This window comes from Protobothrops mucrosquamatus, unplaced genomic scaffold, assembly GCF_001527695.2.
Source record: "Protobothrops mucrosquamatus isolate PMUCROS unplaced genomic scaffold, P.Mucros_1.0 scaffold2711, whole genome shotgun sequence".
Taxonomy (NCBI): Eukaryota; Metazoa; Chordata; class Lepidosauria; order Squamata; family Viperidae; genus Protobothrops; species Protobothrops mucrosquamatus.
The window spans coordinates 124,796-139,206 of record NW_015388756.1 but is presented as its reverse complement, the minus strand read 5'-3'; the positions used below and the strand labels follow the sequence as shown (position 1 = coordinate 139,206).

The following is a 14,411-nucleotide window of genomic DNA, read 5'->3' as shown; positions in this document are numbered from 1 at the left end:
TCTTTCTCTTTCCTCTTTCTCTCTTTCCTCTTTTCTCTTTCTCTCTTTCCTCTAACTTTCTCTTTCTCTTTCCTCTCTCTTTCTCTGTTTCTGTCTCTTTCTCTTCCTTTCTCTTTCCTCTAACTTTCTCTCTTTCCTCTTTTTCTTTCTCTTCTCTTTCCTCTCTTTCTCTTTCCTCTTTCTCTTTCCCTCTTTCCTCTCTCTTTCTCTTCTCTTTCTTTCCTCTTTCTCTTTCCTCTCTCTCTTTCCTCTTTCTCTCTTTCTCTTTCCTCTTTCTCTCTCTCTCTCTCTCTTCTCTTTCTCTTTTCTCTTTCTCTTCTCTTTCTTTCCTCTTTCTCTCTTTCTCTCTCTCCCTCTCCCTCCAGGTTAGGAGAGAGAGAGAGAGAATGAAAGACAGACGGCGCCGAACGGGCAGGGAGGGGGAGCAGGACGGGAGGCAGCAGCTCCCGGCCACTGCCCCCATCGCGTCCTCAGCTTATATAAAGGAATAAAATATAATAGCCGTATTTTCCGGCGTATAAGACGACTGGGCATATAAGATGACCCCCGACTTTTGAGAAGATTTTCAGGGTTTAGAAAGTCGTCTTATACGCCGGAAAATATGGTCTTTTCCTCTTTTTTTGAACTTTGCAAAAATTAGCAAAGCAAATTATTGGTTTATGGGATGCTTTAAGTAATTTTACCACTTTTTTTTTCTTTCCACTCATTCATGCAAATATTTTTTTTCTTTTTCTTTTTCTTCTTCCCTTCAGTCATGTCCAACTCTCAGAGCCTGCCTGGACATGTCCCTGCAGTTTTCTTGGCAAAGTTTTTCAGAAGTGGTTTGCCATTGCCTCCTTCCTAGATCTGTGGAGAAAGTCCCTGGGCCAAGGTCATCCATCTGGCTTTGTGCCTAAGGAAGGACTAGAGCAGGGCTAGGCAACCTTGGCTCTTTTATGACTCGTGGACTTCAATTCCCAGCATGGCTGGCTCAGGAATTCTGGGAGTTGAAGTCCACGAGTCATAAAAGAGCCAAGGTTGTCTACCCCTGGACTAGAGCTCACAGTCTCCCAGTTTCTAACCTGATATCTTAATCACTACACAATACAGACTTGCATAAAACCTTAATAAATTCTGTAACTCTTACTGTAAATATAGCTCAGAATTTGGGGGTATCTATTAAAAATATATCAGGAAGATAATAGGTAAGGGAAGCCATTGATCAGTCAAAAATAGGTAGGGGAAGGTACTGATCGGTCAAAATGATACTAGCTTGACACTGTTGTGAGGACCTGCTGCTTGCCACAACTCATATTTCTAGCCAAAGTTGCTACTCGTCAAAATGGTTCTTTGTCTTCCTGTATTGTTTGTTGCATTTCAAATCTTCTCATTCAGTTTGATAGAAATAGATTACTTTCGACTGCATCTCTGAGGAAAATTTCAGCCAACTTTTCATGGGGACTGATTTATTTATTTATTTTAGATTTTTTTTAAAAAAAAACCCTCCCTTTATTATTTTTATAAATAACTTAAGGCAGAGAACATACCTACTACTCCTTCATCATCCTATTTTCCCCATAACCTTGTGAGGTAGATTGGGCTGATCGAGTATAACTCGCCCAGAGTCTCCCAATCAGCTTTCATGCCTAACTTAGAACAAGAACATTTGTATTTAGCTTAATAACAAAGTGGCTCAGGAACGTTTCAGTAAGGACAGGATTTGTATGGAGTCGACAGAATTGTTAAATTTACAGTAACAGATCTCTGAATATGCTTTAGCTTGTTACAGGTATAATACAGATCAGTAGCCTCACAGGAATGTAAGCTTTAAAAATATATAAAAGAAAAGCATGCCCCAACTTACCTAACAAAAGTTTGTTTTTATCTCTACAATCAGGTGTATTCCACAGATTATTACAGGAAGCCCAAGGTAACACAGGTACAAAGGATGCAAAAAGGTAGAAAAGTGTATAGCACAATATAATATTATAATATATGGCTATTAGGACAGAGATAATCAGCATTGCAATGCCACAACCTGAAAAAAGAAAATAAAAGAGATATGGTTCTGTCTCGTTTTACATTCTTGGAACCAAAAGATCATGAGGAAATCAACTACTCCTACCGCAACTACCGTATTTTGTCTGGGCTATTTTAGAGCCTTTTGTTGGAGACAATTCAACATGCAGTCCCATCCTATTTTATTTTTAATCCCAAGTTGACTCGCCAAGTTATGCTCAAAGGAAATACATGTTTGATTCTAGCTTGCATCAAATTGCCATTAAGTAAATCGGGATGAGTACATTGGCTACATTGCATTTCCATTTTTAATACTATCAAAGCGTGCACCCTTGAATCTTGCTGTGCATCTTCTATCCGCCCTATATATAAATATGATTAACATGGTTTGCATGGTGTGTTTTTTTTTAAAGTATGGCAAGTACTACACTGCGGTATCACATGTACTGGATTCAATCAGAATGCTGCAGCTACACTCGCCTGCTGTGAAATGCAGCGATGGTTCACTAAGGCAGGAGAAGTACTGCATTATTACCACATCAGTCAAGGCAAGGTCGATTCAAGGTCAAAATAGGACTGCAAAGCATCACCCGCTCCTCTCTCACAGCGCCACCCAGAGATCAAAATCATTTCCTATCTCTTGATTAAGCTGAAGTTAATCCACAGTTTCCTAATTTCTAAAAAAGCGCAGGAAGTAATCCGTTTCAAAAACTTACCTTGTAAGGCAGGGATGGCTTTCCAGACAGACACAGGTCCCTGACTAGCAAATTGTCCCAGAGAAACTTCCAAGAGGAAGATAGGAATTCCAGCCAGAGCCAACATGGTCAAATAGGGAATAAGAAATGCACCTAATAGGAAAAAGGACCAAGTGGGAGAAACCTTAAACACAGAAAACAAGCAATCCTCATTTCTTGTTGCTGTTTTACAAGTTTATGGAAGCTGTTTCATCTCATGAAATTTTGTGGAATTAAGGTATTTCACCTTTAATAAATTTTGCCAAATTCATACCCTGGAGCTAGGTGGAATTCCAATTCCAATTGCCATCTACCAGTTCAGTGAAAAGATGTCAAGTTGAGGAAGCCTAAGAAATGTACATTCCTACCCAGTTGGGGGTTGGGCAACAAGGACTGTATATTGATCAAAAAAAGGACAAAATTCTTTGGGAATCAGAACAATAGGCATCTATGGGATTTTATCTGGCTGTCATTAATCAATATTCTATTATTTAATAGGTTTACTTTAAATAGCATTAAATCTGGATTTTATTAATGACTAAATCTGGCTTTAGCCATAATTAATTCATTCATGGTTTGTTCAATTAATTCAGTTAAGAGTTTCACATACTGTATTATTCCAGAAAATGAAATACATAGGTTGATTTCATACATGTTAAACTAAAAGGTGGTAGATTAGCTTGCAACTCAGTGCCTAGCACAAGCCCAATCACTAAACAAAACAAGGTTTATAAACTACAATGGTTAGGTTTGCTCAATATTTTACATTATGGATTAGCATAACATATGATCCAGAGTTTGTTTTTTCATCCACAGTATAAGTTTTATTTTCCTCCAGGCCAACTTGACTTTTAGGTAAAATGAGGACAGTTGATTCAGCATGTATAAATGGGGCAAGGTATCAAGGAACAAACCTGTATGCACAATTCTTCCCTAACCCTAACCCTAATCTATAGAGAACATTACCCTATTGTAAGATTAAATCAGTCATATTTCTAACTGAACTGAGAAATACAAAGGGTCTCACTTTAGTACATTATTAGCATAACTAGGTCCATTTTTTCTACACAGCATCCTCATTTTGAAAATATGGACTGGCTTATAGCATTTATTTCTATATACTTTCCAGAGGACTCTGTCAAGGACAGATCAAGAAAGGGTTGATCATATGATCATGTTCCCACTAAAAGATAGAGGGAAAGTATTTACACACCATATTTTAGTGTTGGATTAAGCAATAAAATCCGATTATTTTCCTGGAATATGAACGCTCAGCATAAGACTAAAATGCAGGCTGATTCTGCAGTAAAATAAACTGAGATTATACGATCAAGGGGAAAATGGGCACATTAATATACTCTGATTCCAGTATAACTTGCATTCACAAAAAGGGCCAAACTTTAGTAATTTCGTGTAACTGAAAGCCAGTCATGAGACTAATTCTAACAATTTCTATTCTGAAAGAAAGAAAATTAATTTTAAATATATATTTAATCCCTTTATTAAATATGGTGGCAAAACATATCTAATTCTTCTCCTATTTTCCCCATAAAAACAGGCCTGTGAGCTGAATTGGGCAGAGAGAGAGTGACCCAGCCAGCTTTCATATCTAAGGCAGGACTAGAACTCACAGTCTCCTGGTTTCTAGCCAGGTACTTTAACCTTTAGATTTTACTGGATTTGTAGGCAAGAATGACAACCTTCAACAATGGCTAAACACCATTGGCAGCTTGCTGAACAGCAGTATCACAAAGAAGCAACTGCTGGTTAACTGTGTCTAAACTCCAAACAAAGCAAGGTCAGGCCCCCTTGGTACTTGGATGGGAGACCACCAAGAGATTTCAGGACCATAAGCTAGCTCCGGGCTTCTCAACTTTGGCAACTTGAACATGGAGTTGAAATCCAGACATCTTCAAGCTGCCAAGGTTGACAAACACTGTGCTAGATAGCAAAGCCCCCCCAAAAAATAAACATCCCAGGAGAAGCAGTAGCCAACCATTTCAGTTCCCTTGCCAAGGAAACTACACGGATCCCAATTCAAGGTATCTTTAGCACGATCACAAATAGGCTTCATCCCCCAACTAAACAGTGAAGACCCCATTCTCACGGGATAGGCTTGGGGAAAAACTTCACGGGGATGACTTCCCAATAGTACCCCCCTCCTTCTCGACACGACCTTCTCTAAATCAGCCACTCCCCCAGTCCACTTTTTTTTTTTCCCCTTAGGGGTATTTAATGGGTTTCTTTCGGCGCTGCGTTCAGCAAGGAAGACGTGGCTCGCCGCCATGGCCGCCAGCCTTGCTGCAGGTGGCGCGGCTAATTCAATTAGGGCTAATCATTTTTCTCATCATCACCTACAACTGCGCCTCGGAGCTACCTGGAGTGTGACGGCAGGAAAGCCGGGGACCGGTTTAGGCAAAAATCAAACAAAGCGAAGCCAAAGGGACCGAAAGCAGCGCCGCCCTAACCCTCACTTTAAAAGCCACCGGCTCGCTGGCAATACGGCGCTTCTCGGCGAGAGGAGCGGGACAGGAGCGCACGGCGGCTTGATCGGTTCGCGCCCCAAGCGCGCCGATTTTTGCGCACACTCGACTCTTTTAAGCCAAGCGCACTGCTGGCCCCCGCTCAAAAGAGCGAGCCACTCTTTAGCCTTATGGGTTAGGCCAGGGGTAGGCCACCTTGGCTCTTTTATGACTCGTGGACTTCAACTCCCAGAATTCCTGAGTCAGCTGTGCTGACTCAGGAATTCTGGGAGTTGAAGTCCACGAGTCATAAAAGAGCCGAGGTTGCCTACCTCTGGGTTAGGCAGAGAGAGAGGGACCTCGCTTTCCTCGCGGCCCAAAAAAGCCGGTTTGTCTCGAGGCTACGGGCGTATATACCCTGAGACTCGGACTTGGAACCTAAACTCCGGCAGCAGCGGTAAAGATCAACGAAACGTTTGCACGTTCGTGGCCATTCGGGGTTGTGGGTTTGTTTTCGTTTTTGTTTTTGTTTTTGCAAACTAGGTGAGCCAGGCTGAGCCTTGAATTCGAAGGGAAGCGAAGTTCGCAACTGCCCTCGCAAATCCCCGAGTCTGGGTCCCACTCCGTGCACATTGGCGTCAATCCCCGCTAAACAAAACAAAACAAAAGGGAAAGAAAACGAATTCACTTCTGGATATCTTACTGCGCCAGTTGGTTCTTCCATTTTTATGATTTTCCACCAGCCCCGTTAAATTAGAAATCGGTTCCCAAGGCATATTCTACGCTACAGCACCTGGACGTAGGTTTTCAGGTTTAATGCCAAGCTATATCGTATTATTTTCACTCTCTCATTTGCTCTGTTCATAATAGAAATAAAGCCTGACAGCCTTTAACAATGACTGGAAATTGTAAAAAGAATTACTACGGTGCAACCCTTTGTATATGTGCTCACACGTTCAGTGGGATTTATTCCTTGCTATATATATGTGCAAAATTGCACTGTTCAAGGTTTTTTTCCCCCACATAATTTCCAAATTATCCTATGTAACCTATTTATTAACATTTTTCTGTAGAAAACAGGAAAAACAACCCAACATTCGGCAGGGGAAAAAATGCAATATTTTCTTTCAAGGAAATCTGAAACTTTTGTGTTCGTACTCCAAAACTATTTAAAACTATAATTTATAAAAACTATTTCTATCATAGTATATGCATTGCCTAGTATGCAAATAGCACTGACACGGATACAAGGCTACCAAATCTGGATTGCAAAAAGTCAGGCAACCTCTAGATGGTAACCAAGGGTTTTCTGTATCCATAGGAAGGTGTAATTTGTTCTAATGGGAATGGACAGCATATTTACATAAATAAGTAATCCTTTATGTTTTTAGACTAAAAATATCCGTTTCTAATCCGTAATCTTCAGTACTTCTACTTCTGTTATTCATTAAACTCATTAAGTTTGGCAGAATTTGGTTCATTCTTTACTTAAGCCCTATGCCCTTCAGTGAGGACTGATGAAGAATCTTTCACACAGGTCCCTGGTAAGAAAGATGGTACGTTTCTATTCCATGTTTGCAATGTGAATTAGAAACTCCACTTGTGTACTGGAAAAAACAGCAAGGGCATTTCTCCTCTTTGTTGCTCACCCTTCAGCAATTTTGACTAAACCATAGGATACCAAAGAGCATCTCGTCTGCATTTCATTGATTTTAACTTTAAATATTTACATTTTAAAACCAGTTAGTACGTGATGGCTATAATTACAATGGAAAGACATGGGTCTATTTACTGCCTTGGTTGCTCCAAAGCAGCACTCGTAGGGAGAGGGACAACGTTTGTGAGTCTTCCCTCTAAGGTCATTGTAGCCCCACCTGCTTGACTGGGTGGCAGCACTGAGTGGACTTTGCGGAGTGGATTTTGGTTGGACAACTGCTGGGAATTCCAAGACAGGTCCTGACCTCATCAGGAGTTTCCTTTACCTACCTTTATAGTGCCATCCAATCATCTTTGTGGGACTATAAACCCTTCTTCATTGCTGAGACATTGTCCCTTTGTTGAATGACGCTATAAATTCCTCAAGAGGAAACGGCCAATCCCTTTTTTTTCCCTCTCCCGACCCCCTCCCAAGCTTTCCCAGTTAATTTGCTGACTGCAAACCCAATCTAAAAAAAAATAGTGAAACCAATGAGTTTGGATTCAAGCCAATCCTCCCACCAGTTTAGATTCAACTGACTTTGAGGGTTATCCCCTTTTGAACTGCACGAGGTAAAAAGAGTGGAAAATCCATACCTCCCCCATTCTTAAAGGCCAGGTACGGGAACCTCCAGACATTGCCCAGCCCTACTGCATAACCCACCATGGAGAGGATGAAGTCCAGCTTGCTAGACCAATTGCCCCGGGCTTTATTTTCATCTCCTTCATCGTCCTCCTGTGCAGAGAGATAATAATAATAATAATAATAATAATAATAATAATAATAATAATAATAATAATAATAATAATAATAATAAGAAGAAGAAGAAGAAGAAGAAGAAGAAGAAGAAGAAGAAGAAGAAGAAGAAGAAGAAGGAGAAGACGGAGAAGAAGGAGAAGAAGAAACAACTACAATTACATTGACTCAAGAAACAGCTATCAGAAATCTTTCTCAAGTGATATAAATAAACATCTCTTATGGCTCCATGGCTGCATTCAAACAACTGGCTAGCCCTAACTTGTGATTAATTGGACTGAACTAACCTAACTGTTTAGCTTGGCACATCTTTCTGGATTAGGAATCGATCAACCTAGTGTGTTCTGGTGTTCTGACAGTTGACACAGAGACAAATATGTTGGAAAAGAGTGGAGCCAATCATTCTGAAGAGTTGGCTGCCATCCTTTTTGCTAAAACTGTGGAGACTTGGGTATAAATCATGGTTTGGTCTTGCTCAAAGAATTAAAGATTCTGGCAGGTTGATGCAGAGTGCCAAACACCAGGCTACATGGAATTACTATATTCTGATATTTTGGGCTACATGTTGTATCTGGCTGTAAGCTTGTTGAAGCCCAGTAGCCAGCACAGCCTCAGTTTGACATCCCCATAAGAGTCTCCCTTCAGAAAAGAAAAGCATAGAACTGAATGGGCATAAATGTTCTTTTAACCAACTCCCTGGCCTTCACAGGGTATATGAAACTGTAAGTAGGTTGGTGGGGTTCTTGGCATAATTCTGCCAAAGTGCCTGCTCAGCTTCTGTTTTTAGAGCCTGTGCAGAGGGCCAATGGCTTGTCCTCCGGTTTAAGTAAATCAAGAGAAGGTAAACTAAATCATATTTGCTGTACACTTCAAGAGAACCTGGCTCTGAAACGTAAATCCTGCAGACAGTGAGGGTCAGGAGTTGGGCTTATTGGATTCTCCAAAGATAGATTTTAAACTGGTGGGGGGCAGGGGGCAGGGAGAACAGCTTGGCAGTTTTCCAGGGTGCTTTTGATAGGCAGCAGGGGTTCAAGATGCAACCTATATTGGGGAAAAAAACCCTGCAGGAATTCCGCTCGTTGACTTCCAAACAAGGCGCACTGCCTGCTGGCTCTCTGCAGTCTGTAAATGTGGTATGACCCCGGGAGATCCCCCTAATTCAGCGGAAATGTGAACATTCCTTTCTGATTTTTCTTCACTGATTTAGAATCCTCTTAGTTAAGGTTCTTGAGAGCATCATTTTTTGAGAACGAAGCTTTTAATCTTAGAACTTCATCCTGGAGGTTAAATCAACAACCTCTACTAACTGAAGGGCATGTGTCCCGTTCGATAACAACCAGGTGAGGGGCAGAGAAGCTGCCTTGTTTGCTGAGACCCTGAAATGAGAAAACCACCACGGAAGATATTTGTCCTCCTCTCAACCATGAGAGGAAAATAGCCAACAAGCACTAGGACAGGGGTAGGCAACCTCGGCTCTTTTATGACTCGTGGACTTCAACTCCCAGAATTCCCGAGTCAGCATAGCTGACTCGGGAATTCTGGGAGTTGAAGTCCACGAGTCATAAAAGAGCCGAGGTTGCCTACCCCTGCACTAGGAGATTAAAGAGAAGCCAGGAGGAGAGGGTCACAGTTCCTTCCCAGATATTTATTGGAAAAAAATATTCCTCCTGGAGAAAAAAAGTTGTCCTTGTCCTATTCCTTCTGAGCCTGTATTTCCCTATCTTGCAGACCATCAGTGTCCCGATTTGTCCACGAATAGCACCTAACCGTAGTCTGGCCAGAGATGAGCTCCACTTCATTGCCTTCAAGGCACTTGGCCAGGGGTAGGTAACCTTGGCTCTTTTATGACTCGTGGACTTCAACTCCCAGAATTCCTGAGCCAGCATGGCTCAGCTTGGAAACCTCTCCCTTTCCCCTCAGTGTGGCTGGCTCAGGAATTCTGGGAGTTGAAGTCCACGAGTCATAAAAAGAGCCAAGGTTGCCTACCCCTGCACTTGGCTTTCTCCCTGAAAAAAGCAGAGCCGGCCCTAAATACTAGCCCCCCCCCCGGTCACCCTCAACTGTTCAAAACTTATGCCTTTCCACTTAACTTGCTCCAGAAGGCCGGAAGGAGAAAATCCCCACGACCAGTTCTGGGCAAAGACCAGAAGAAGTAATCCTTTTGGGATAAATGGAGACTTTCTCTTTCTTAAGGGCAATGCTCTCCGGAGGGATCGGACTACAACCTCCATCACTCCCAACCAATGGAGGAGGTTCCGACGTGAGAAGGCTTGAGCGGAACGCCTCCGCAGCGCTTTTGCTTCCTACGCGCCGGAGCTCCAGCTGCTCCGAGAAGGGATCAGGTGCTCCGCAGTGGCGGCCGGGAGCCCTATTTCTACAGCCCGCCGCAGCGCCGGAGCCTTTGCGCGCTGACTGACTCCGAGTAACGATTAAACTGTCTTGAGCTGAAGTGATTGATCGCCTAGCTTGGCCACTGGGGCTTCAAGAGGCGGGTTGGTCCCCGTAGGCTCTTTGGTTGGGTAGTTTTTCCGATTGTGCTCCGGTCAGGGGCCAGGCAGGCCGACAGACAGGCAGAATCCCAAAGGGTGACCTGCCCGACCCGCCTTTCGCTCGGTTTTACCGGCAGCTTTCCAAGAAAAGCAGCGCAGTCCTGGAACACGGCAGGCGGCATGGTGGCAAACACTTCTTGGAGTTAATTTCCCCGATGACGCTACTCTATAATCGCTTGTTCCCATTGCTGGGCTGGCACTTTTAACCAAGTTTAGCAACTCACCTGATAGCTTGGCACGCTGTATGAAGTCAGAGCTCTCAGGTTCAAGCCACCCCTTAACCTTGAACCCTACAGGGTGACTTTGAGCCAGCCGCGTCCTCCCAATCTAGTTTATGTGGCTCTCTTTTGCGGGCTACCTTATGAAGATTTTACCTTTTCCCTGAACAGCAGCGCCTGCTGCCTTTTCCCTTCTTGCACTGGAAGAGGCACGGAAGAATCTAGCCTTGGTTTTCTTTTTCACGATCGCTCCTCGCCTATCTCAATTTTGAATTGCTTTAAACCAGCCTGTCTCGAATTGGGAAATGTTGGCCTGCACAGTTTGGCAATGATGATAGCCAAGCTCTTCTGGAGTTAAAGGGCCGGCTGGTTTCAATGATTTAAGGATTTAAGGGAGAGATGATTTTTGTGGCGTCAGGGCCCTTGCCTGAATTCTGAAAGAGACAGAGCAGGGTACATGGGATGGGGGAGGGGACCACTCACCTCAGTGACGGTGCCAGGCAGAACAGATGCGATTCCATCTGTGCCCAACACCACGGTGCTCTGGCTCATGTTCACCCAGCCGGCCTTGGTATTGTTTGGCTCCAGCACGCTCTTACCGAGACTTTGATTAGCCGGCCCAACAGCGCTTTGCAAGGGGACGATTTTGCAGGGGGCAATGTTAGCTGGTGCGGCATTCCCCGCGCAGGGGGCATTCTTGAGCGTGCAAGGATCGGGGGGATCTTGGTCGGCTGGGGGGCTGCCTTGTGCCGAGGCGACTTTGCCGATCCCAACTTTGGTGCGCTCGGTCTCGTTGGGTTGCCCTTCGTCGGAGGGCAAAGGGTGGCTGTCGCCTGAGAGAGCTGAGGCCACTTTAGCCAGCTGAGGCGGGACTTGGTACTGGAAGTTCTGCGGCTGTTCGGTTTCGGGACTGTTTCTGTGGATCCTTGCCCTCTCCAGTGGCCCAGGTGCGACCACGTCAGGGCTCTGAACCAGCTGCTCGCTCATCTCCTTGGGATAGGCGTAATCCTGCAAGAGTAGAGGGACAATAAGAAAGAAGAAACGAACGGCTGCCTTCCTTCGGCTCCGTTCCTCGAAGAAGGTTTCTTGAACGTTAAGAGTTTTTATGAAGGTTGCGCTGCTTAAAGGCATCAGGGAGACGCTGCGGCAGATTCCATTTCACACTCTAACCTAAAATCGTTTCTTCCCCTGCAGACCCACATTTCCAGCGTAGGAAACAGCATCGCCCCCAGCTCTCTCCTTGCAAACCTCCTTTATTTTCTCCTCACGACTGAAAGATGTTCCCCGCTCCTTGCACCATTGTAGGGAAAAAAATATCTTTAATTTTACGCCTCATTTCCTTTCTGTCTTCAGCAGTGCATACTAGCTTTGGGCTGGAGGGGGGGAGGGAGAGATAAAGCCGAACTACCCTATATGCAGCTAGCCACATATAGAGAAATTCAATAACACTGGTTTCTAAATATTCCCAACCTTGACCTCCCCTCCATACTTCAACCGATGGGGGAGGAGCACAAGAAACATTAAAAACCCTGAATTATATTTTCTCACATCCCGTTACTCCAAACAGACTGTAATTTAATGCGATTTATTTCTCAGTAGGTATTCCGAGAATCTCAACCTGGGTAAAAAGAGGATTGCATGTGTAGAATTATAAAAATGTAACCACATTCTCCAATCTGTACTTTGATTGTCCGCCCCAGTAGACAATTTTAGTCTACACATAAATCATTGCGGCTCTGTAACATTTTCCTCAGAAACATTTTTGCTGTAGAGAAATTTTTTTCTTCTTCTGAAAAGTGAATGTAAAGGCAGAAGACACATTCTTCCCACTTTTGAATCGACCCCTCCCTCCAAAGAAACTCACACAGTCGGCAAACCCAGATCCGGAAAGTAGCAGATACTAAACGACGTCCCTACATAACAAGAACATCTTCAGAGGAATGTGGGTTTTCAGGACCCTGGACAAGTGCTCGTAGCATTACACGCTGACTCCCGACCGAGTACATTTTTCCAAGCCTTGATTTCAAACTACTTTTAATACGGAACCACCGGCAAGATTAAAAAGTAAAAATACCGTTTTCTCCCAATCCGAGGCTCCCAAAAAAGAAAAGAAGGATGAACAATAAAGCCCACTTACCATATTTACAATAGCATCGGACAAAATCTTGTAGAGATAGAAGGCTGCAGCAGCTGGGGCGAAAAGGGTGGAGTGAATTTTGCTCCGTTAAGAGCAAAGCTTTCTATAGCTCCGGTGAGAAAGGCTGGGTTTGCGTCAGTGCATAGCAAGGTGCCCTTCCTGTGACATTTTTGCGATAATAAGAGTTTGATAAATCATTACCCTCGGATTCGAATTTTTAAAGCGGCAACAGGAGCGGGCGCGCAAGCTAGCTGTCAGTCAGGCGGCAGTTGGGGTGGCGTGCTTGGTGTGACTCAGGGGGAAGGAGGGGACGGGTGGGGGGGGGAGATGAGAGTTTGCTAAGCCAAGCCCAGCGAAAGCCGTGTGCGCGCGTGTGTGGTTAATTAGAAAAAGAACATGTGAGAAACACGTCCTATTGCACCCAACGCGCAAACAGGGGCGATAGAAGTCTTCTCCCTCGTTAACGCACAGCTCCTGCCTCCAGCCAGTAGCTCCTCTACCGCCCCTCCGAAAGACCCGGTTCGCCGCCTTTTCCTGCCTTTCATCTGTCAGCAGCGGCATTTTAATTTAATGCCACGATTCTTCTGGAAAGGGAACGGAAAAGATTTCCCCCTTCTTTCCTGGACCTTTGTCCGCCCAAAACGCAGCGGGAGACCCAGCGCCGTTAGACGAAATTCACCGCCTGCCCAGAGAAATATTTATTTTCATCGAGATTATTTTTAGTACATAGAGATGTCAGGAGAAATATTCCTCCCAACACGCACACGCACAGACGAACCCGCGCGCACACGCACACACACACACACACACACTGCTGAGTGAAGATTTTCAAAGACTGAAATCCTAAATCCTTTCTTTAAAAGAGCAAACTAGTATTGGATTACTCCATTAAAAAGTTAAAGTGATGTTGGGGTTGAATTTGCTAAGTGGTGTTAGGAAGCTTGACATCACATGACCAGCTTTCCCCAACAATCTCTCAAATTGAGTTGGGACTAAAAACCTAGAATGCCCAGCCTGCATACCCCGGGGAGTATCTTTAAGTATCTTTAAGCAAGATTTCTTCATGGACTCACAAGTAATACAGATGTGTAAGTAAACCAGACAATAACAGCAAACAAAGCAACTGTAATCTCTGCATGATACCGAGACTTGACAATCCAAGACAGATGCTGTAGGTCCAAGGAGATCCCTAGGAGAGCCTTGAAATTGAACATCCATTAGGAAACTGTGATTAACAGCAGCACGAACTTTGATTGTAAATTTCTGTGTAATATACAGTACAACCACTAACAAATGGTTAGCTTAAGAACTAGAACTATAAGCTTGATTGAGCCCAAGTTGACTTCAGTGGGACGATTCTGCTTATTTCAATAGGATAAGAAATATGCATTTGTGTCTGTGTGTGTTATTTGTGTTCCGTACATTATGTGAATACTGGTATCTATGTATTTTTAAAATACACATGTGATGTGTTTTAAACAACCACGCACCTTTCAGATTTACAGATGTTTTTTAGACAAGGAGAGAAATGTGATTGGATAGTTTATGCGGAACTTCCAACAAGCCTATTTACTAGAATGAGGTAGCTCCTTAGATAATTCATGGACTCACAAACTCATATAGTGAGTTTGTTTTATGAGTACTCATTATAACTCCTCAATCACAAAGGCTACTTTATGAAACAATTACAAAAATTGTATAATGAAGCATTTAGATTCACTTTATCCAGTACCCATTTTCACTACCTGGAAATGGGTATGTCAAATCTCTTCTCCTAGTCCACATCTTCTTTGAAAACAAACCCACTTTGGAGTAACAGAGTAGGACCTGCTTACGAGGGACTTAAGATGATGATATCATG

General features: G+C 43.6%; 1 protein-coding gene across 1 annotated transcript in view; it reads right to left on the bottom strand.

The window, feature by feature from the left end:
* Nucleotides 1-10,980, bottom strand: part of SLC6A5 (solute carrier family 6 member 5) — a 58,096-nt gene extending 47,116 nt beyond the window's left edge. The window contains exons 1-4 of the mRNA XM_015825607.2: nucleotides 10,897-10,980; nucleotides 7,487-7,622; nucleotides 2,715-2,846; nucleotides 1,844-2,017 (exon numbers count right to left, since the gene is read on the bottom strand). Of these exons, the coding sequence (XP_015681093.2) occupies nucleotides 1,844-2,017; nucleotides 2,715-2,846; nucleotides 7,487-7,622; nucleotides 10,897-10,965 (511 nt within the window). The 5' untranslated portion in view covers nucleotides 10,966-10,980. The remainder of the gene's footprint in view (nucleotides 1-1,843; nucleotides 2,018-2,714; nucleotides 2,847-7,486; nucleotides 7,623-10,896) is intronic.
* Between the last annotated feature and the right edge of the window lie 3,431 nt (nucleotides 10,981-14,411).